General features: G+C 43.3%; 1 protein-coding gene across 1 annotated transcript; it reads right to left on the bottom strand.

Annotated features, from left to right (window-relative positions):
• Positions 1-21,243, bottom strand: zfr (zinc finger RNA binding protein; the record flags this gene model as incomplete). The annotated part of the gene is given in 17 exon segments (XM_024260120.2): positions 1-13; positions 2,715-2,812; positions 7,781-7,922; positions 8,762-8,912; positions 8,993-9,186; positions 9,391-9,556; positions 9,631-9,776; positions 10,498-10,617; positions 10,683-10,873; positions 10,950-11,265; positions 12,906-13,109; positions 13,190-13,425; positions 13,831-14,052; positions 14,133-14,271; positions 14,487-14,769; positions 20,859-20,940; positions 21,073-21,243. Coding segments are annotated over 17 exon segments (2,740 nt in total), but the record flags the coding sequence as incomplete, so codon positions are not given.
• Positions 21,244-24,188: the final 2,945 nt, after the last annotated feature.

Here is a 24,188-nt window from a genome sequence, read left to right as displayed (position 1 = left end):
CGTTGGCTCTAGCCTTTTGATGCAATAGAGTTAGATTTATGGGGCGACCCAGAGTGTCGAGACATGGACCAAACATGAGAATCAGTTCCATCATAGAGGTCCAAACACTACTGTGCATAATGGAAGCTCAGTCTGATGTGGATAAGCCAGAACTGTTTGCAATCAGCTGCCATTCCCAGTAGTCTTGTACCTCCTAGTTAGTAAAGGAGCTCAAAGTTTCAAAGATGCAGGAGAAACGGGAGTTTCTCGGCATCCATTAAACCCTGAGCCCGCGTATCTGCAGGTAATTCACAAACAGGGACTGAGAAATGTGACAGTCCGCCCGAGGAGCGTTCAGAGACTGAAAGAACCAAGGAAATCGGAATGACTTTGCCAAGCTTTTGCTCAGGGAGCAAACTGGCAGGGAAGCACTCAGATGTTCCCTCTTCTCTCAGTCCCCATTCTAAAGAGTTAAAGGATGAAACCAAACGCTGACAAAGGCACTCGGTGCTGTTACTGTGCAGCCTTATGGAGTCTCTGGATTTAGAATTCTACAATTCAGGAGCAATGCAAGGATGCCACAGTTTCTAATTGCAGTTTTCTAGAAGGATTGAGGTTAACATCATGATGGAGGTCAATCAGGTCCTGTTGTTCTTGCTGGCATCCTTGATTATAAATTTGCTTTGAACAGAGCTGAATTATTTCCCGTTTATGGCAAAGTAAAAACTAGAGATGCACCACTCCGTCTCCTGAGACGGCCCTCACCACAGCCTCCATGTTCAATAGAAAAGTGGTTTTTGGATTTGTCTGATGCAAAGGAGGCCCACACGTGCACGGACACGTGCGCTGTCTCAGTGCTCTCAGAGCAGACACTCCTCTTTTGAATAGATGGTCCGATCCTTCCTCCCAGAGCAGGAGGAGTTTGGATTACACAAACCGACTGGAGCAGATCGCCGTTAGCTAACGCTTGTTCACGTTACATGTAGAGATACAGTTCATTAACCCTTTAACACCAGAGCTCCAGTGTTTATGTTCTTTGATTTAACTTTTCAACTAGAGCTGCCACAATTAGTCAAATAATCGACGACTAATCGACTATTAAAATAGTCAACAACTAATTTAATAATCGATCAGTCGTTACTTTATATTAAAAGTAAAGATGAACAAAGTTGTGAGCGTTCAGCACCAAAAAATGCACTTTTTAAATATTTGAGTCGGTGAGACCAAAACTTTATGCCGATCTCATTTAATTTTGTGAACGCTTAGTAAGCAAGATCAACAACACGCCTTTAAATATATTATTGGGTTATGTTTTAATCTTTTATAGAAGTTTAAAAAAAATGAGTTTAGCTAATATTTTAGCAACATGCTGACATTTTTTGACTGAATCAGTTTACTGAGGAATTTTCGGCTATTTTGGAGTTTAGCTAGTGTTTAAGCGATACGTTAGCTTTTTGGCTTATTTGGCAGTCACTGAGGTTATTATGCTAATTTGGAGTTTAGCTAATATTTTAGCGACAGAGTAATGTTTTTGGCTAATTTGTTATCTACTGAGGTTGTATAGGGTAATTTAGTGTTTAGCTTCTATTTTAGCAACAGGCTTACATTTTTGACTAATTAAGTTAATGAGGAATTTTCGGCTATTTTGAAGTTTAGCTAGTATTTATTAAGCAACAAGCTAACTATTATGGCTAATTTGGCATCTGCTAAGCTCTTTTTTTGAGCTAATTTGGAGTTTAGCTCATATTTAAGCAACACGCTAAATAGTTTTGCAAAATTGGCATGTATTAGGGATTTATAAGAAATGTAAGTTTACTTCAGTGCTCATTCATGGTTCTTTAACAAAATTTCCAATCTGAGCAATTCACATTTTGTAAATAGCTTTTGCATTGTCAGTAAATTGCTGCAGCAATTGAAGTAAATTGTGTCACCATTTTCAGCAAAAGCTTCAGCATCTTCAGTGACTACTTTCAGAAAAAACATTCACACCAGCATCTTCACAGGTAATGTAACTTTTCTAGTTCAATCTTATTTTAATATCAGAAACTAACGAAGGACACGATTTATTAAAAGTTTAATAAACTTTCATCTTCATTGTCTTTGTTTTAGTTAGTTTACAGGTAATGATGGTTAAGATGTGTGTTCTACATCCAGTTTGCACATGACCCGATTAGTCGACTAGTCGGAAAAAATAATCAGTGATTAGTCGATTATTAAATTGGTGACTCTAAATTGCCCCTAGGTGTGAATGTGAGAGTGAATGGGTGTCTGATTGAGGCCCTGAGACAGACTGGCGACCTGTCCAGGGTGTACCCCGCCTTCACCCATCAGTAGCCGGGATAGGCTCCGGCGCCCCGCGACCCCGAAAGGGACAAAGCGGTCAAGAAAATGGATGGTTAGTCGATTATTAAAATAATCGTTTGTGGCAGCACTAGTTTCCACCATTAATACGATCAACGTAATTCCAGTAGATTATGAAGGAAAAAAGCGACACGATGTTGGCAGTACAAATACATAAATTCAAATTTGACTTTTGTTTGTGCACATTCTTACTTAAAGGCTTTAGAAATAGAAAAAAAGAAAACGTTGGTATCTGGAGATCCCAAAAAAAGCGTCAGGCGATTAAAGTTGGAGTGGTTGCATCTCTAGTAAAACCCAAATGAGCACAGATAAACGAGTTAACAGATGATGCATCTCATAAGGCTACAAGAAGAAAGTAAAATGATGTTCCGAACCTGGAACCACTTAGCGTGGCGCAGAGCAGCCAGAGCGTCAAGGCATTTTTGCCTGTCCAAGACGTCCGCTGGGTCTTTCACCAAACCCGAGGTTACATCTAAAAATGAATTTCAAGTGTCAACATGGTGATGAGGAACGGGTGTTTGACCAGGTCAGCCAGGCTTGCAGACGACAAACACATTGCCACACATACCCACGTGTGTTTGCATGACAACCAACAGCTTTTGATGACTGGTATCAGAGAGAATGAATGTGAGTGACTGTTACTGACATGAACTCTGCTTTACATCTAATAACAGTCGGACTGAATTGACTTGGATTGATTGGAAGCCCGCACCACTTTATCAGGTAATTCCCCTCAGGAAAGTCCAGAGGATGGTTACGTTTTCTGCAGTTCGCTGGCAGGCCTGAGTGAGGCGCCGCTGTTGGGACCTGATAAAACAGGGCATGGCAGCAGTAGGTGTGGCAAAGTTTTTGGGATGTGAGAAAACCTTGGTCAAAAATCCTTCCGAACCGTTGGACCCCAATGAACCTCTGAAGACCGAGTATGCTCTGTGCTGGAGGACAGTCTGGTCTCTGAGCTCCACCTTACACACACTCCACAAAGTACTAGCATATCCAAGGCCTCATACACATGTATGCACGTACAAGCATGGATACGTTCTCAGGGGGGTGCTCCAGCATTCACGCATTCGTCAGCCACACACGGCAAACAGGTTCTGGCCCGCTTTCAGACCGTCCAGTAAACATAGTAGTCCAGGGACTGCTATGGAGTCTTCACGCCCTCACTAGAACAGTCATCAAATAATTTAACCTATCTAATGTACAGCTATGTTCACACCGGCATCAGAAACATGCACCCCAGTTAGCACTTTCAAAGAAAAGTCTTCATAAATACATGTAAATGCTCGTTTGTATGTAAAGAATTTATCATTCCTTGCAAGAAGATTGTGAAGGCAAAGAAGAATACAGCCAAAAAGAGGACAAAACTCTCAGTTCTGATCTTTAGTCGGTAAAAGCGCTGGTCGGACGCTTCCTGTTGTCGTAAAAACTTTCCATCAATCAATGGGTTACATCATGTGACGACAGAAACTCCGCCCTAACAGGTTCATTCTATTTTTCTATGGACCTACGATCGACGGGGGACCAGACATGGTACCAGTCGGTAGTGCCATAGACTGTAAAAATAATGGACAGAGCGAGCACTGAGGTCCCCCATTGGAAATGCATTACTTCCTCTCCTCGTGAAAGTAGGCCGCCGCTTTCACCGTCAATTCCTGAAACGGATACCGCCATTCGCAACCCATCTTCAGCGATTGGTCTGAGTCATAGCTGAGTCATGGTATCTACAGGAAGTACTGTCACCAATCAAGAGTAAGTTTATTGCAACCGTCTGTCTCTTTCTACGCCTCGACCACGAGACCGCGGGATGTAAACACCATCAATAACGGCGGCTCGGGAGAATGGCTTTTTAGGTTTCGTTTTGATCAAGTGGTCAGAAATCCTCCGGCTCTTTTCTAAATGACGTCGTTCCTGGCTAAGGTTAGGATTACGGTTATGGTTAGGGTTAGAAAAGCAAATTGTTCGTTTGTGGGGCTGTCTGTGATGCTCACGCCTCCACCAGGGGACGTGTCAAACGTGGAAAACACATTTAACACGTTTAGGACCGCGCGTATTATATGCACGCAAAAACCGGTTTTGGAGTATATTATACACGGTTTTTCCCAAATCGTGGAATATGTACACATTTTACTGAGACTGGGCTGATTGTACAAGTCATTGTTCAAGCCTTTGAGGGAGAACCATCCCAACATTTGATTCTGTCTGCGGTCCTTTGGGATTTACTCACATTTACTCCTTTTTGTCGAGATAAAAGGAGCATTTGGGTGACACCGCTTGAAAACTGCGCGTGTCCCCCTCGCGCTCGCAGCAGCTTGTCAGTTCTCAAGTGCGGCCAGGTTAGACTCTGATCAGATGCACGTGAGAAGCGCGTTCAGCGGTATTTAAAATAAATAACCATCCTAACAAGTGAACAGCTGGATCTTTTTTCGGTTTGAAAATATGACCAGGTCCTTTCAAGTTTGTCTCGCGGTCCTGAGACGGCTGCGTCTAATTTAGGCTGAAGCTGGAAAAGTGCAACGAAGATGAAACTTTGGTTGGTGATTTTATGCGCATATATGCAACTTAGATTTCATAAACTACAATCAAAACAGTGAAATAAAGAAAAACGAACGTTAAACAAACAAAAAAGTCCAAAGCACATAACCTCAGAGTGAAATCTATTTCTACAGAGTAAATCCTCATCTAAAAATGTCGACAGCATGCTCCTCTTGTTGTTTCAAACTGCTGCATCGGTACATTCCATTGAGGAAAACAACAGTAGGACAATGATTGGTACATTGTTGAATTGTAAAGTAGGTGTTAAAAGGTCTTCACGGACGCATTGATGAAGTCTGCTCCCATTGGCTACCCGTCATCTGTCAATCAAACCCCCCAGACGTCCAACGTCAGACTCACTAACGGTTATTGAGCCATCTGATTGGTCAATTTATAACTCTAATAACTTGTGATAATGGAAAAAAATCTTTAAAAAAAAATTAGGATTAGAAAAAAGAAGTTAATCAGAAAGCAGCAGAGGAAGAATGATTATTCTGACATATAAAATGACTGAGAAATAACTGTCTGTTTCTCAATGTAAGTCAATGGGACTTTGGCCTTTTTGCAACCCAGTGGTACTTCCTATATGGAACACGGAAGTAGGGGGGCTTGCTTCGTCCAGTTATTCTTATACAGTCTATGGGTAGTGCTTAACGGGTCCATTTTGTAATGGAAACGCTCAGAAGTCCAGTCTGGTCTGGACCGCTCAGTGGAAACGAGGCATTAGCTTCACATTGAAGTACAACTGAACAACACTACTAGGATGTTTAGAACCTAAATGTCCCATAGCACTGATTCAGCACTATTGAGGGGCCTCTTGTTACACGCAACATGCAGAAACAATCTCTAGCCTGAAGCAGAAATCTCAACTTTATCTTGTTGCATAAGGGGACATTTTCTAAACGTTAGGAAACCCTGTCAAAATGAAATTAAACCTTTTCAGAACCATCAGCTTTTAAATGTGAATAAACTGTAACTGTCAATCAGTTTAGTGTGCAAGATGAGCTTCAAATAGGACAGAAATGTTAATCGTTTTATTTGTTCACGTGCGTATAACTACAACCGTTTACCTCTGGAGAACAAGACAGTGAAAGGCCGTTTTGTTTCTCAGTCACAAAGAGAAAAAAGTGAAAAATAGTTCCTTGTTTCAGATGTCGACCTCATTAGAGAGATCAGGAATATACTTTCCATCAAACTCATTTTGACAGGTGACCTTTGACCCTATATACCCTTTATATATATACAATAGACATTAAGTTGTTACTTCATCTTGAGGGGCGGGGCACCTGTATAAACAACTTTGATGGATGGTGTAGGGTCAAAGGTCACTAGTCAAAAGAAGTTTGATGGATGGTATATTCCTTATCTCTCTCATTTGATTTAATCTTGTTTTAATACCATAAACTAATGAAAGAGAGAGTCTGCATGATTCATTAATAACTATCATCTTACTTGTCTTTATTTGTAGTTAATTTAAAGCTGGTAGGTCAAGATGTGTGTTTTACATCCACTTTGCGAATTACCTGATTAGTTGACTAATCGGTAAAAATAATCGCCGATTAGTTGACTGTTAAAGTCATCGTTTGTGGCAGAAGTAATTTAGTGTCAGGTTTGTTTTCTACTTTTGGGGTACCATGTTAAGAGCTCACCAAAAAAAACAAAAAAACATTTGCACTGAAAGTTACTGCCCAGCATCTTTAAAACCCACAAACAGAGCTTTGTTCTGACATGAAACATTCTTTCACACACTCACACAACTTCACCCCCCCGTAGCAACCATATACAGGACATACATGCATAGATGTGTATTCTACTGGAGTTTGTGCAGAGGAGGAAGCCGTGGCTGAGCGATCAGTGAGAGCAGCAGAGAACAGAGGGGTTAGAGTCACTGCATGCATCCCTGACAGCAGCAGGCTGAACCAAACCCCCCAGTGCTGAGCTCATGAACAACCACAGGTTCCTCCACAGCTGCAGTCATCCAAAACTTAACCATACCACCCCCCCCCCCACCCCCCGCTGAAATACTGAAGGACACAGAGGGGCTCACGGTTAGCGGTTGTTTCAGTCAGCAGGTGACTGAAGACAAAACCAGAGACGTTCATGGGATCAGAGGAATCCTGGGAGTCTGCGACTTTGCTCCAATCTGATTGGTTCAGCCCAATTTGGAGTCCAATTAGCGTAAAGGCTGTGGTCACCTGAGGGGAGCAGGTCAGAACCGGGCCCCGAGCGTGGTGAACGGGTCACCAGCACACAAAAGGAAGATTTGTTTCCTGTGGGAAAACTACATCCCATCTTCTCTGCCAGATCCGGATTTGAGAATTCAAAGAGGATTTCGGTCAAATTGAGCTGCAGGAACAGATGTGTTATCCATTTGTCTTCTGCGGGAATTTTCACATCACAGTCAATGTGGAGAGGAGAGAGTAATCCATGTCTTCCACTGATTATCGCCAACAGTACAAATGGAAACAATCTCCTGAAACACAGGAAACAAAACAAAACCTGGACTAGACCCAACACAGTGCAACACTGATCATGCTTTCCAAGGATAAGAACAGGTCAGAGTTACAGAGCCGAGGAGGCAGAGCAGGACTGCTGGCACTTCACCTCTGTCAGTCTACACTCCCAACTTTCACTGAGACAGACACTGGGCTGACGGCTCTCTGGACGGCTTCCACGTCTAACTTAAGAGGAGCTGTGTGAATGTGAGTGTGATGGTCGGCAGAGTTCAAACCCTGCAGGAGTCAGCTGTGGCTGCGTGGACTGCAGTAACACAACGAAAGCGGCGGGCAGTGCCAGCAGACGGTGCTCTGCAGGGCATCAACCAACATGGTGAAACTGATTTCAGAGAAGAGCAGAAAGAGCAGAAAAGAGGTTCTATGGAAAAGAAAGGCTGCGATGGAGATCCAACCTCCTTCCCGACCGGCCTCCTCCCGGATGACGGGCGACGTCAGCGTGATTGTCACTTGCATCTTTGGATCACTGCAGGACGTCAGAATGATGGCCGCTTCCTGGATGGATCCCTTCACCTCGTACTTCTCTGGTGTTACGACCTGAAGGCAGGAGGCACAGAGAAACCGTCATTCTGGGTTTTATCCTCCACTAAAGCTTCGTTCACAACACATACAAGTCTGTGACCGCGTGTCAAAACTACACAAGTTTCTATGATCGTTTTCGGAGTCAAAACGAGCGGCCGTTATACTCGTGTGGAGGCTAAAACGGTTGAACCTTAACCAATCAGGGGCTCAGATTTGGTAGTTTGAAAATGAATCATGGAGGAGAAATAAATAACTGTGGTTTGTGCTCGGCTGGAGTTTTATGACACCAAATCTTTAAATGTCCCAATAGAGCTGTGAAAGAAAAAGTCTGGAGCTAGATTTGGGAGATGTGCACCGAGCCTCTTCCAGCTGTGAGTGCATGTGCTAGTATCAGGTAGTGACAGTCCAGAGTGAACTCCATATGTTCTTGAATAAGGATGCAGCGATTCTTTTGTGAATCCGTTAACGATTCAAACTCGTCAACATTTTCATCGCAGCTGAACATGTTAAAAATCGGTTCATCTCGGCTGTGCCTAAATGTAGATATGCAGAGATGATGATATTTCTCCATGCAGGCTGCAGTGAGTGTGTGTGCTCACACTCCGGCTGCGTCAGCGTGCATTCATTCAAGCGGCCACTTTCAATGACACGTCAAAGCAAACGTGCGTGGAGCAGAATTTCTGACTTCATCAACTTTTCATTGAAAGTGGCCGCTTGAACGCTTGAATCGAAATTGTGAATTTAAAACTGTGAATCAAATCAAATCATGGCTAGACTGAATCGTTACAGTCCTATTCTTGAGCATGCGTCACATGCTCGAGGTGTATGTAGCATCACAGTTTAGACAGCAGTACCGTCAGCTGCTTGGGCAGGTGCTCCAGGATGGAGCTCAGGAGGGTCTTCGTGGGTTTCTCGGAGCAGAGCAGCACCAGGTTGACGTTCTTGTCTCCCCGAAGCAGCAGGCCTTTGGCCAGAACTCCAACCCTCATGACCCCCTTCAGGGCTCTGGATGGTTTCAGGACACAAATGTTTGCAGCATTAATGAAAAGACTTGAGTGAAGAACCTGTGCGGAGTCTGATCTCACCTGTCCTTCTGAGCCTCCTTGTCCTCCTCTGTCACACCTTCCTGCTCTGTGATGATGTCAGAAACCAGCTTGAGCGCGCGCTCGGTGATGGACACTATCTTCTGGATGGACTGCAGCTCGTCCTCTGAGGGGTAGATGGTGGCGTGCTTGGTCATCACGTAGCGGTCGTCAGAGGAATCTGGACGTCGGGGGGGCTGAAGGACACACAACGAGGAACAGCTTCACCAAAACTCTTCTGGAGAAGAATCTGCTGTCTGATGGAGAATGGCTGAGCTTCTCAGGAGTTAGCAGAGGAGCACACATGAGCTGGATGTGAACAATCAGAGGCTTTAACCCCCTGAAAACACTCAATTCATGAGAAAAGAGCTGCATCTTCAATACAGGAAACCAAAACGCACCATGGGACCCTGCGGCTGCAGGCCGGGGATGCCGGGACGGACTCCCAGCAGGCCGGGGGGTCCGGGGGGCCCCTGAGGATACCCTCCGTCTGGGAGGCGGCGCCGCTCGTCCCAGTGGTGCTGCTCCTCCTCCATGCGCCTCCAGTACATGTCCTCCTCGTAGCGCCTGAAAGGAGAAGCGGTAACGGTTCATCTTCTAGCCGTTCGCTCGCGTTTGCCACAGGACGGGGCCTTCCTCACCTCATCTCCATCCTCCAGCGCTCCTCCTCCTCCCTCCTTCTCCAGTACTCCTCTTTCTGCATCTGCTTTCTCATCTTCTCCTCCTGAATCTTCCGGGCTCTGATGCTGGGCTTCACCTCCACCTGCAGGTCCGGGTTCACCTTTTTCTGCAAACCAGAGCATGAACACAGACCTGATAACATCTTCTGACGCTGAAGTGCGGGGGGGCAATTTTAACAATAGAAACTGTAAAGGTTTGAGTAAAACTAAAATCAAATGCTTCCAGTTTTAAATGAAACTCACATTATGACTGTTGGTGAAGCAGAAGTGAAACTGCATCAACTCAATTACAGTTCAGCATTTTAACTATTGTTGAACTATGACACTAGAGACTCTGAAAACAGCCTCCAGACTCGTCTCCTCCGCCTCTCACACCAACTTAAGCTTCAAACTGATCATGAGAATCTGTAAATCTAATGATTTTTGAAACTATTTGTGTATGTTTTTATTCACTCTCCTTTAATTTCTTAAAATGTTAAAAGTTTGACAGTTCCATATTTCCCTTTGTGTGCTCATGTCCCCAGTGTGTCCTCAGGCAGAGCTGTTTTGTGTGTGTGTCTGTGTGTGTGTGTGTGGGGGGGGGGGGTAAGGCAACTGTTCCGTGCCTATCAAGTTTGGATGACTGTATAAGAGACCTGGACTGAGTGAGTGTGACATCATCCATAGAAACTGGTTTACTTCCGGCTCCAATCAAATAAAGTCAATTCAGTCGCCATTCTTTCACAGTATGAAAACCGCCATGTTGGAGCCAGAAATCATCAATAAGCAGTGATTGGTTCGAATCGGTCTGAGTCGGCTGAACCTGTGGACGTCGGCTCTGCTGCTCACCTTGTACTGCAGCCGGTGCCGGCGGCCCTTCAGGTGCATCTCTTTAGCGTTGGGGTCGTTGAAGCTGCACTCGCACAGCTTGCAGTGGAAGCGGATGACTTTACCTTCATCGTTTCTGACCTGGAACACACGCACTCGTCAGGTCAGCCTTCCCCGAGCCTCACGCCGCTTTCATCCACACTCACCTCCTCCACGTAGTCGTGGCCGACGGGCTGCACATCGCTCTGCAGCGCCACCAAGGCGGACGGCGACAGCGCGTCAGATACATCAGACTTGTCCTGGGATCCTGAGGGGGGCGCTGCAGGCTTACAGCTCTCCACTTTGACCTCTGCTCTGCTGTCCTCAGCCTTCACTGTGGTCTGCAGTTTGTTCCCTCCTGAAAGCAACGGAAACCGTCTGCTGAAGTGCGTGTGGGAGGAGCCACAGGGACGAGGTCAGGCGTTCTCACTCACCGACAAAGTTAATCTTAGGGGTGCAGATCTTCTTAGCGGCTGCAGCGGCAGAGCCGGCAGCAGGGACGCCGTGGCCCAGCGGGTTCTTCACGCCCGCAGCAGAACCGCCGATGACACCGGGAGATTTCAAGTAGGAGGAGCTCAGGCTGGCGGTCGATGAGCAGCCGGCTGAGGCGCTCAGCGCGCCGCTGGAGCCGCCCAGCACGGCCGTGGTGGTCTTACTGGACGCGGCGGTGACGGAGGACGACGTCTGAGTCACTATGCTGGGCTCGGTGGAGGGAATGGGCTTTCCCAGCTTGGTGTGCAGCTTCACAACCTGGACCGAGAGGAGAAGTCAGAACGTTTCAGTCCAGTGAGAATGTAGAATCTGACTGATGACGCTGAATGCAGAGGTCAGAAAAAGAGCTTCATGAGTCTTCGTGGTTTTAGATTATTGTTCATATTGCATTTCATCTTGAGGCTCGTTGAACACTTACATTTATTTTACAATTTGTTTGTAATCAGAAGAAGAACAGAAGGGGTCACAGCCTGAAGCCACGCCCCCACCACCAGCTCCATGACATCAGCAGACGCTCAGCTCAAATGCAGAAGAACAAACTCCTTTGCAAATTCAAAACGTTCTAAGAGAGGTTAGTGCGTCTCTGCGTGGTTGGAACGCAGTGGAGCTCAGACTGAGGTGGAGAGCAGGTGTGCAAACTAGGGCTGAATGCACGGATTCTCAAACCGAGAAGCTCTAAATAAAATGTTCAGATCATTTACATTGGAAACATCGTTCTGCTTCTCTAGAGGGAGTTTCAGTTTGTCACTATGTGGGGATTGTACTATTACATGTGTCAGAGTCAAGGTCCGGGGGCCGGATCCGGCCCTCTGGGTGATTCTATCCGGCCCTCCAGATGATTTTATTTTATTGTTATTAATGACCCGATGTTATCTTGTGCTTTCTAATTTCTAACTAGTATAATTTTGACAGAATATATTTTTATAGAGAGTAAAATATTCAAAGTTATTTAAGGTTTAAGTTGATTTATTCTGGAATAATATTCCTGCCTTTTTGTTATTCATAATTATGTTAAAAAGTAACAGTTTTAAAGTTTTAAAAAATAGGATTCTGCTAGCTTTTTGGACTATTTTGGCATTTACTAAAAATGTTTAGGCTATTTTGGTATTTAGCTAATATTTTAGCTGGCTATCAGCTTCAGCGTTTTTATCTATCAATTTCATCATTTTCAGCGGTCAAATTCAGCTTACAGCATTCACACTAGCATCATTGCAGGAAATGCTATATATCTAGTTCATAATTATGTTATAAAGTTGCTGTTTTAAAGTTTTAAAAATGTAGTTTTATTCTGTTCAATAAATGTTTATCCTTTTTGGCATGCTACCTAAAGTGTGTTTTGGATTTTGGCCTCTTGTGCGATGGAGTTAGACACCCCTGGTCTACAGCTTTATTCCAGAAGAAGAAAGAATGATCAAAAAACTGGGCTTTGGACCACAAATGGTTACTTTCAAAATATCTCTCTAAACGAGTTTGGTAAAATTCATACCAGCAACATATGTTTAGGTGGAACAAGCGTTAGCATTAGCCATCCTCTGGGAAATCCCATTATACGTTAGCATGAAGCTAGCAAACTTTAGCTTTATCCATTAGATTGATCTCTACTTTTACAGATCAATTATTGATCTATTAAGCTTAGATTGATTCGTCGATCAACCCAGCTCTAGAGCAAACCTGTGGGACGACACTCCCAGGCTCAGCATTCAGACTGGAGTCAGCAGATCAGAACTCCAGAGAATTCAATAGAACAAAATCATTTCTCTCATGTGTGGTTCCGACCCATTAAAGGTTGTGATCCATTTGTTCTGGTGGATTAAGTCACAGCAGATAAACCTCAAAATCCACCAGAATCTTCCAGTTTAGTCACTGAGATTCATCAGAGACGGCGTGGAGTGACACACCTTCTGGTGCTTGGCGCCGCGGATGTGGGCGGCGTAAGCGTCAGCGCCTGTGCAGGAGACGTCACAGAGCTCACAGCGGAGCTGGTTCTGCGCGCTGCGAGCCATGGCTCCGCCCCCCGTGCTGCTGCTGCTGCTGCTCTGCGAGACCTTCAGCGCCGCCTCTTTCTTCTTGTGCTTCTGGCCTTCCAGGTGCTCCTTGTAGGTCTGCGGCGTTCAGAGAGACCATCAGAGGTGAGTAGTTGAAAGCGGCGCAGATGTCCTGAGGCGCCGGAAACGCGGCTCACCTGCGGGCCCGCACAGCTGATCTTACACACGTCACAATAATGGATCTGGGGCGGTTTGGGCGGCTGTTTGGGTCGCAGCTGTTTGTTCTGGAAGGCGGGCTTCTTGGTGAAGGGGCTGCCGGACCAGGCGGCGGTGGCCGCCACGGCCGCCACCGCCTGCTTCTGCTGCTGCTGCTGTTGGTAGTAGTTGGAGGCGGCAGAGTACACGGCCGCTTCGTAGCCCGAGTACGAGGTTCCTGAGGAGGAAAGGATGAGAGATTAGAAGATTCTGGTGTGAGTTCTACTGAGCACGTCAGGAGCAGAACCATGGGGTCAAATCAGGATCAGCTTAAGGTGAACAGAAAACAGACTGAAAATTTAAAAACAGCTTTTGAATTGGTATTCTTTACATTTATAGTTGTTTTTTTACTTTTCAGTATTTTTTTTTTATTTTTAATTTTAATTTTTTTCCACATTTTCTTTTTACATTTTGATTTTTTTTCAAATTTTTCTAAAAAATTTTCACATTTTCATTTATTTGTTTACATTTTCATAACTTTTTTTTTCAAATTTTTCCTTTTTTTCTTCAGTTACAAAATCTATTTTTCAAGTTTTCAATCTGTTTTTAAGCTGATCCTGATTTGAGCCCATCCAGAACTCACCGGAGTACGTGACGGCGTTGGTGCTGTACGTCGGGCTCTGGGAGTACGTTGGGACGACTGAGGCGGCGGCGGCAGCTACAGGCTGCACCGTGGAGGTCACTGGGTAGATGGAGAAGGTGGAGGAGGCTGGGCTGGGGGCGGCCGGCTTGATCACGGTGACCTGGCGGGTCTGCTGGGTCTGCGTGTAGGACGTGACGCCCTGACTGTAGCCGGGTTTGGGAGCTGAGACGAGGAGAAAATGAGGTCATCGTCGGAATGTGGCGTCTTTAGGATGCTGGGTTGTCTTGAGGGGGGGAGCGTACCTGTCTGGTAGTAGGAGTCGGCCACGCTGGGCTGCGGTTGGGCTGCAGCCACCGCCGCCGTGGCCGTGGGCTGCTGGTAGTACTGCTTACTGTCGTAGGACACGGCTGAGGCGGAGGAGCGCACGTACGAGTACGAGTCCTGCGGGGAGGGAACAAAATGGCTGCTGCCTCACACAAGCACTGCAGCGAGAAGTCGCTCGGCTGTTGCCATGACAACCCCAGCACTTCACATGGATGTCTGCTCTTCATATCAGAAAGATTTAGGAGCTGAAATGAGGCTGTAAACGGGCCCGTTTACAGCCTCATTTCAGCTCCTAAATCTTTAAAGACCCAATTCCAGAACCAGAAACGCACCTGGTAATTCTGCGATGTGACCGGCGGCGGCGGGGGCGGGACCTCCGGCTGGCGCTGAGTGTAGGTGTAGTCAGTGGCGGCATGGGCCGGCTGGTACCCCCCGTAAGCTGCGGCGGTGGCAGCAGCCGCCACTGCAACGGGCGCCGGCCGAGCCACTGCGACCGTGGCTGCGGTGGGAGCGTAGGCCGCCGCCACGGTGTGGGCCGCCACGGGAGCCTGGTGAACGGTGTAACTGGCTACCGTGGTGGGGTGGGTGTACGCCAGCCCGGCCGTTGGCTGCTGGCTGTGGGAGGGGGGGGCAACAATGAGGGGCAAATGTCAGGAGATCGGACAATCATGGAAAGTCACATCCCAGAATGCTTTGCGGTATTCGCAATCTGTTCCAGACAAATCAATTATGAACACCTATGTTAATATTTTATCATTGTATCTTTTTTGAACAATATGTTCATTTAGTGCCCTTCCCAACATTAAAATAAATTAACAACTATTTCCTGGTGGAAAAGGCAAGCAACAGATCGGGAGAACTGGTTTGAACGTGGATTATTGTTTAAATGCAGAAAGGTTCACGTGAAAAAGATTTTTGATATGGAGATTGATGATAATTCAAAATAGAACAGAAATTGTTCTCATCTCAGAACAATGTTCTCATCATTTTAATGTTAGTGAAATGTTCATTTGGTTTCTCTGCATTTTTGACCAAATTTCACTGCAAAATGAACCCATTAGCATCACTATTCTGTCTGCACAGTATGTACATCAATAAAAAATTGGATTTTTTTTGTGAGTGACACACTGACAAGGATGGCTCTAAGATGACGTCATAAAAGGGGCGGCACCCACAAGGAGCAAAAGGTGGAGCCTCAAGTGATATAAAAGAGTTCAGAAAATAACTCATTTCATAAATAATTTGTTTTTTTAGTGTTCCAGAGGTAATGTATGATCAAATATATGGATTTAGTTTGCTCTAAAAAACTTAATATCATGGTGACAGAATTTCCCTGCGGGGATAAATAAAGTTGATCTTGAATGGGTCCTTTAAGTTTTGCTGAATATATTTAAATAAAACTCATGCCGTGAAATGGAAATGATGTGTTAGTTTTTCTCTACATAGTCATTTTTCACAAGTCATCATTGCAATACTGATCACTAATATTTTTTTTAATCTTGTGCAGCCCTGGTCCAATAATCTTCTGATCTATTGTAAAATCGCTCCCAGTAATGATTAAGCTGCTTTTAGCCTAAATCTAAAAATCTGTGTCCTTTTCTAGGACATAGTTTCTGCAGGAGTTCATTAGAAATTCACCTCTGAGTTTTGAGCGGAACTATTGGCATAGAGCAAACTCCAAAACCCCACTTCCCATCACCCATTTGTTTACACTCTCCTGCTAGCTTACAGTGCCTCGAACCGCCAACCTAACATTAGCGGTGCAACAAAATAGTAGCAATATTGTCTCTATCCAGCCGTTCAGTTTAGATCCAGATTCCAGCTCAGATGAGGAAAACAAAGACGTTCATGGATCTGTTTGTAAGTGAATGCATCAGAGTGGAGCGGAGCAGGAAGAGTTTGTCTCGCCCAGCATATTTTTATACAAATACAAGTTTTTTTCATCTGCTCTTGATGTCCAATTATAAGAAATACTCAGAAATACAGTTTTAAATCCCACAAGAATATGTTAAAACACCCAAAACACAATTTTAATCAGAGTAGATCTTTAAAAATGAATCAACATTTTGGATTGATTAAAAAAAAAAATCATAAATATGAATTTAACAGTATTACAAAAATCTCTTGATCAATTATATGAAGTGAGCGTCTGCTAACATGTTGGAGAAGTCGTACCAGAACGCCTCTGTAAAATGTTAAAAACAGGGGTGTCCAAATCCAGGCCTCGAGGGCCGGTGTAATCCATGCTATTGAAGCTCCTTACTGGCTAAACACACCTGATCCAGGTAACCAGCAGCAGGGTTTCTGGAAAACCAACAGGGAGCCGGCTCTCGAGGCCTCACTTTGGACACCCGCGTTCTAAAATGGGGGAATTTTGTGATATTTCCACTAAAGATAAAAAAAAGAGTTTCTAAAACCTGTTTTCAGTTGGAAACACTGCTGTGAGTGTTTTCTCATTGTTGCATTTCTATTTAGGATCTTCATTTACGATCTTCATGTCATTGACCTGCTATAACTGTGGTCAGCAGAACTTTGAGGATGGAAAACTGTGGAGAACATTTCCAGAATGTGCTGTCAAAATATGCAAAACAGCAGAGATGTTTATGGTTTGTTCACTGCTGACGTTAACCAGGAAGTAACAGAAAAACTTTTGAGTCTGACATTCATTAAAGTAATAAATTCTTTCTTTTTAATGAAATCTTTGTTTTATTTGTAATGTTTTGCTGATTCTGATCTATTTTAGGACCAAAAAGGTGTAAATGATGGGGATTCAATTCTTCTCTTCCATTCAGGAAGAAGTCATACATGTGGTACAACCATTCAGACATAATAGAATCAATAGTGGATTGTTCATCTTTATAAATTGAATTTAGTCACATTTCAGTCACAATCCACAACTCTACTGAAAAATCAAAAAATGTCCTCGGAACATTTTTATTACAAGTTATTTTCTAATCCATGAATAGTTTAGTAATTTGTTCTACGTTTCAAACTAAGCCAGCAAAAACAAATTCTTTGAGTTTTTCATATAAAATGAATGCAAAGCCTCATTTTTTTTTTTTTTTGGTCATTAACAGTTATGTTTGATTTTAAAAATCCATGCATGTATTGAACCGTATCAGAACTTGAAGACATCGTGAAGCGGGTCTTTACGATGCTAACACAACCATGTGTGCATGTGTGCTTATGAGAAGGCAGAGTGGTGTGTTTGGAGCCTCTTGACTTGTTTTTTAATCCTGATATCGGCGTTTAGGAACCAAACGTTGACCACTGGTTTGTTTGTGCTCTTATGTAACAAGTGTGAATCCCTTACAATGACACGCCAAGCCAAACTTCACTGAGAAGATGGAAAACTAGTTATTATAACCTCCTAAATTCAAACATCCATTTTTAAAGAGTCATTTGTAATTTCCCTTAAAAAATATCAGCATTTCGGATCGTTTTTATATTTTTATATCAAAGGTTCAACATTTTAGGGGTTTGTTTATAAACTACAGTTCGTCCTTTCCAAGAAGAACTGGATTCATACCAGAAATGTGTGGATCAAACAGGAGCTTGGCAGTGATAACAGCTCTAACTTCCATACCTGAGACATGAACTAGTTCTAAAAAATGTGTTTCAGTATTGATTGATGAAGTATTAGAAACCAGAGATGGATCCGTTTGGCGTGATGAAACACTGCTGCAGCCGTCAGCAGCTGAGCCTGGAGCTGTCACCACGCCGGCTTTAGCTCTGGTTCTGTTTGAACAATCTGTTCTTGGGCGTCAAGAGAGCGTGACGCTCTGCTACAGCAGTCTGCGTGATGGCGTGCAGTGGATCCAATTAGCCCTGAAGCGTGTTGGAGCTCCTCACGCGTTTGGAACATCCGGCTCCTGTAAACCTGGACGACCGTTCTGCTGCTTTGATGCTGAGGTGGAAAACACTGGGAGATAGTCTACAGCAGGAAACAGGACCTCTGTGCACAAAAGCACTCCGATGAACACCTAGAAGCCATTTTACTCATGGAGACAAGAACAGTGAGAGAGCGCTGAGGCTCACGTATAAGAAGAAGTGAGGCGCCGTGCACGGCTGCTTTCATTTTACTAGGAGTCGGTGTTGGTTTAACAAACATGTCTGAGACGGAGCAGACAAAAAGAGAAGTCATGCTGATGCTTTGCTCCAGCAAGACACGGATAACAGCTGAAAATATGGTTTGTATTTCCTAAAAAAAACATTTGTGATGCAGGGCTGCCAGGATTAGTCGACTAATCGATTATTAAAATAGTCGACGTCTAATTTAATAGTCGATTAGTTGTTACTTTATATTAAATTGAGTCAGAATGTAGTAAAGTTGAAAGTTATAGTGATATTCTGCTAGCTTTTTGGACTATTTTGGCATTTATTAAGGCTTTTTAGGCTAATTGGAGTTTAGCTAATATTTCAGCTACATGCTAGCTGCTTTGGCTAACTTGGGCTTTTTTCAGATTAATTTAGCATTTAACTAATATTTTAGCTGGCTATCAGCTTCAGCGTTTTCAGCTATCAAATTCAGCATTTTCAGCTATCAGCACTAACATTTTCAACAGCCAAATTCAGCCTACAACATTCCCACTGGCATTATTACAGGTAATGCTATATATCTAGTTTGTAGTTAGTTTAAAGCTAATGATGGTTAAGATGTGTGCTTTACATCCAGTTTGCACATGACCTGATTAGTCGACTAATTGGAAAAAACAATCGGTGATTAGTTGACTAATAAAATATTCATTTGTGGCAACACTATTGTGAGGGTGAAATAGTTTTTTGGTGTTTCAGTGTCTCGAGTTGAATAACAGAATACATTAAACTGAAAATAACACTGCAAAAACACATCCACACAGCAGTATTTTTTAAAATACGTTAAACATCTTCACGCCCGTTTTATTTCTTACCATACCATATTATTAACACTAATTTGAAAATACGGGTTCAACAGGCTTCTGTTTACACTGTAAAAACTAGTTTCACTTTGAAATAAATGTCACACGGCTCGCCTCATTGGACTGCTTTTGACCTCTACATAGAGCTTCATTTGACCTTCATAAAACCCCTAAATAAAACTTTCCAAATGCAGTCAAAAGTCAGAAGAGGCATAGATGCCTCCCATCACTCAGTAAGGATCTAAAGGAGGATTTTCTTCTGCAGACAAAGGACCATAAGGAAACCACACACAGGATTTTCAATTCAGAATGTTTCAGGATAGACGTGTGGAGTGAAATAAAATGAGGCAGTCAATTCTTTTCTGGCCCAGATCAACAAAAGAAAATGTTGATTTTAGAGTTCTTTCATCAAAATAAACCTCTGATACTGTATGGTGAGATTACATTTACTCGATCAGAATCCTCCTCCCACAGCGTTCCAGCGCTGCAGACGCCCGACTCCTGACGCTTTGGATCAGGCTGAATGATCAGAACTTGTAAAATAATTTTTACCAATTAGTAGACTAATCGGGTGGATGTAAAGCACAAATCTTAACAATCATTAGCTTTAAACTAGCTAGAAATAAAGACAATTAATATGATGGTTTATTAAACTTGAATCATGCAGCTTCTGTCCTTCATTAGTTTCTGAGATTAAATCAAATGAAAAAGAGATCAGGAATATACTTCCAATCAAACTCTTTTTAACAGGTGCCCCGCCCCTCAAGATGACAATTTAATATCAATTTATATATAAATGGTATATAGGGTCAGAGGTCACCTGTCAATAATGAGTTTGGTGGTAAGTGTATTCCTGATCTCTCTAGTGAGGTTATTTCTGAAACAAGGAACTATTTTTCACTAAAGGTAAAGTTTTGGTCTCACTGACTCAAATATTAATAAAAGTGCATTTGTTGGTGCTGAACGCTCACAACTTTGTTCAACTTTACTAAACTCTGACTCCATATAATATAAAGTAACGACTAATCGATTATTAAATTAGTCGACGACTATTTTAATAGCTGATTAGTGGTTGATTAGTCGACTAATTGGGGCAGCTCTACTATTATGTGCAGTTTTTGCTGCACATGTGATTCAGCAGAAACTGATCAACCATCATCCCAGTCCAATGTGAAACACTGAATTGATCAAAGTCATGTGACCATACAGTGTGGTAGAATGTTCTAATAATGATTATTCTGATGTGGGTAAACGACAGTGGGCTGAATTTAATTTAACTAAAATGTGAATAGATTTGACATTCATTTTTGTTTAGTTGTTTGTTTGTACACGTATTTAATTTATTATGTTGAAGTACGAGGAATCTGGGAAACTTCACCTGCTCTGTTCAGAAGTAGGTATTTATCTCGTTGAATGTATCAGTCAACAACTATTGATGATACAATGATATGAATGAATCATCGTTTAAATGAATCTTGTTTTCTGGAGGGTCTTTAAGTTGTTCAGTGATATATTTTACCCTTGAATACTGCTAATGTTGAAGACTAAATGAATCCGTGGATGTTTGTTCTTCTAGATTCTGTTAGCCTGTTTCAGTGCTGTCCAGCAGAATCCGGGCCCGGTACCCAGCAGCCCGTCCTCCCGGGCCCTGATGTCCTCTGAGCTCCCCGCCGTTCCGCTCCCGACCCTCCGCAGCGGCGGAGGCCCGGCCGCCCCTCCCCCCGCGGGAACAATGCGGCGGGGCTCGCTCCGCCCGCCGGACTCCCCGCTGCGGATACGGGCCGATACGTGTCCGGATCCTCTTACCTGTACTGGGCCGCGGCTCCGTGGGTGAATCCGAAATAATTTCCGGTAGCCATCTTGGCATCTTCCCCGAGCCGGCTGGGCACTGCGGAGGACACAGACGGACCGGATCAGAACCAGCACCAGGCCGAGCTAACGGTTAGCTGCTGCTCGAGCGGCAACAGCCATCCGAGCTCTGTTCGGAGTTCGTGAGCCGGGCTCGGTCCCGGAGACTCACCGTAGGTGAAGGACACCACTGGACATATGGGAATCATCGGTTCCTAGGTTCGTCAGACCTGAACAGAACTGCGGCTTCTACATGTCGACCGGAAGGGTCGGTGTGGCACATGCGCAGAGGAGCTCGACTTCACGCTGACGCAGGCTGCGGCCTCCGCCGCGTGAGGCACGAGCTGCTGCTCTGCTCCGCAAGGACAAGTACTCAATTAATAAGTCGATATATTATACATGCTTAGATAAACTCAATGTTCAAATTCAATTTTATTTTTAAAAAAGTTTTTTGTTAAAGGATAATCACGTTTTGATTTGGAGGACTGCTCACTCCAATTTTTCAGGAAAAAGTAAACAAAATGGAAAGAAAAAACGTTTTTCTCCATTGCTAATGTAAACACCATGCATTTAGATAGAGTCTAACAGTACTCAATTTTAAATTACTTTTGTTTTAAATAATTTATTTTTATTATTTTTTTATTTATTTATTTTTTAGAATATTCTAATACGATCTACAAGTTTGCAAAAAAAGGCCAATTTACATGCAAAGAACTCCCTTTCATTATTGTTTGTATTTTACAATAAAGTTGTCATCATTAACTTTCATGTTTACTTGAAATTTTTTCTCTTTTTAAGCCTTTTCACACAAATAAAAACAAGAGCTAAGATAATTCAACACCAAAGTGTTTGACGCTTACAGGTTTTGTGTATTTTAAAATCATATTCTAATTGTTGAATCCACAGGCATACAGTCTTCTCTGAGGGTTTTTACCTATTTGTCAGGATAATTTTGCACCGGTTTGAATAACTGAACCTTAAATGTAACCTCAGGGAAAAAGTACTGCAGCATCAGGGGTTTCAGGTCATAATAAAAGGTAAGCCTAAGAATCTATTTATTCTGGGTGTGGCTCGCAGTGATAAAGCAAAGAGAGCAGGAGCTTCAGGGCATTTAACCTGATCTGGGTTGATAGAAACAAAACTGATGGGGCTTTGAAACTGCACCCTGATCCTGACCAGAACATCTGTTTTCCTTTTATAAATGGACCAGAACAGCTTCTCTACGAGATAACCTGATGATGCAATGGAACAAGCTCCATATTGAAGTAGATGCAGGCTCTCAATTTTTAAATAAACTTTTTAAAAACATTTTACACAATTGAGGCCCCGAACTTTGCTAAATCAATTTATATTTAAGAATATTTGTTATTAGTCAATGATAAATGCAAAGAAAAATAAAAGCTTTTAGACGCATGAGATAAAGTCAGAGAGGCCAGACTGAGATGGTTTGGACATGTTCAGAGGAGAGACAGTGAATATATTGGTAGAAGGATGCTGAGTCTAGAGCTGCAGGAAAGAGGTCTAGAGGAAGACCAAAGAGGAGGTTTATGGATGCAGTGAATGAAGACATGAAGGTGGCTGGTGTTAGAGTGGAGGATGCTGAAGACAGGCTTAGATGGAGGAAACTGATTCGCTGTGGCGACCCCTGAAGGGAAAAGCCGAAAGGAAAAGAAGAAGAAGAAGAAGAAGACGCATGAGCAGCCCCTCCCTTGCAAAGTTCAGCTGTAAAGCAGTTGGAAGAGATGGAGAAATGCTTCGTCTTTGTAAGTCACATCAGACAAAGTGGTGCATGATCTGTCCACGCCGTTGGCGGGCCGCTACGCTGGCTCCGTTAAGCAGTACCGATAAGACTGAAACTTTTGGGGTGAGCACACAGTTAAAAACTGAGTGGTGAGTGAGGAAGCGTCATCAGTTTAAGCGTTTAATTATCAGTCCATTTTATCTGCAAATTATTTTCTTATCAGAATTATTGGCGAGACGTGATGCTGTCCACTAATGGCCGATAATTATCGGTAACCGATGTTATCGTGCAATCTAGTTTAAACAAATCTAATGGTTTAGACTTAGATTTTGTGATGAAATTTTCCCCTTTAACGTCTAAGTGGATGCTAACAACCAGACTCTAACTTCAGCCGCGTCACCACTAAAGTGTAATGTAGGGGTGTCCAAATCCAGGCCTCGAGGGCCGGTGTCCTGCTGGTTTTCCAGAAATTCTGTATTATCTGATGTTGATTACTTGGATCAGGTGTGTTTAGCCAATAAAGAGAATCAATTACAGGTTGGTTGGAAAACATGTAGAACAGTGGCTATAAAGGATGTAAAGATTCTTCGGGATATGGGAAAAAAAAGAAATAATTAAAACTCGTCAAACTGTTCATCAATGCAGAAACGTAAAAAATCGATTTGACAGCTTTCCATGCAGGTGCGCCTGTGTGTATGTGTGCTTACACCGGCGGCGGAATCAAGCGGACACTTTCAATGAAAAGTCAATGCAAACGCGAGCACACCAGAATTCCTGGCCTCGAAGTACGGAGTGCGCGTTGCTATGCAAGCTTTTTTAAGTTGGGTCTTGAGCTCTACGCACAAATCTGGCACACACTGAGCACACGCTGAATGTACAACCTGGTTTAAGGTGCTTACACACCTTCTGGGTCTGGTGCGTTCAAGAACACACTCTATGCGGGTTTATGAACGTGTGGTCAGCAGGTGTTATCCACACCGGAGCAGCTCGCTCACACAGGTATCAGCAGGAGGAGAATCTTCTTCAAAAGTCAAAGCAGATCGAATCCCCCAAATCTTGCTCCAGGCTTCTTTGTTTTCACGACTCTGTTCCTTTAATGTCTGTCTGTCACATTAATCCGATTGGGCACAAACCCCAAACCTTGTTTATAGTCCTAATTTTTAAATTAGTACATTGGTGTAGTAGTTGATGGAGATCAAAACATGCTAATGAAATACATTTGCAATGAAAAACTTTCTCTTCCTTTTGAGACCATTCTCCTAAATGCACAGAGTTCGGCTTGATAGCATAAAAATAACATGAATGTTTAAACAGTTACCTGCAGTCTAAATCTGGCTTGTGAAATTTTAAACATGCCTCATTTCTATGTGTAACACCTAAAATAGTGCAAGTAGTTAGTAAACTTGTGTTAACATTGCCAAATCAATAAACAAATAGAATGGCACTCAAATGTCAAGCATAATCCCTGCAAACTTCATTCACTTACATTTGGTCGTAACATCTGCAACCTTGTCTTCTGTGTGGCAGAGGACAAGTGACATCTTCCT

Source organism: Oryzias melastigma, linkage group LG9 (assembly GCF_002922805.2).
Source record: "Oryzias melastigma strain HK-1 linkage group LG9, ASM292280v2, whole genome shotgun sequence".
NCBI lineage: Eukaryota > Metazoa > Chordata > Actinopteri > Beloniformes > Adrianichthyidae > Oryzias > Oryzias melastigma.
The sequence above is the reverse complement of the archived record's forward strand: the minus strand, read 5'-3'. Positions and strand labels throughout refer to the sequence as shown.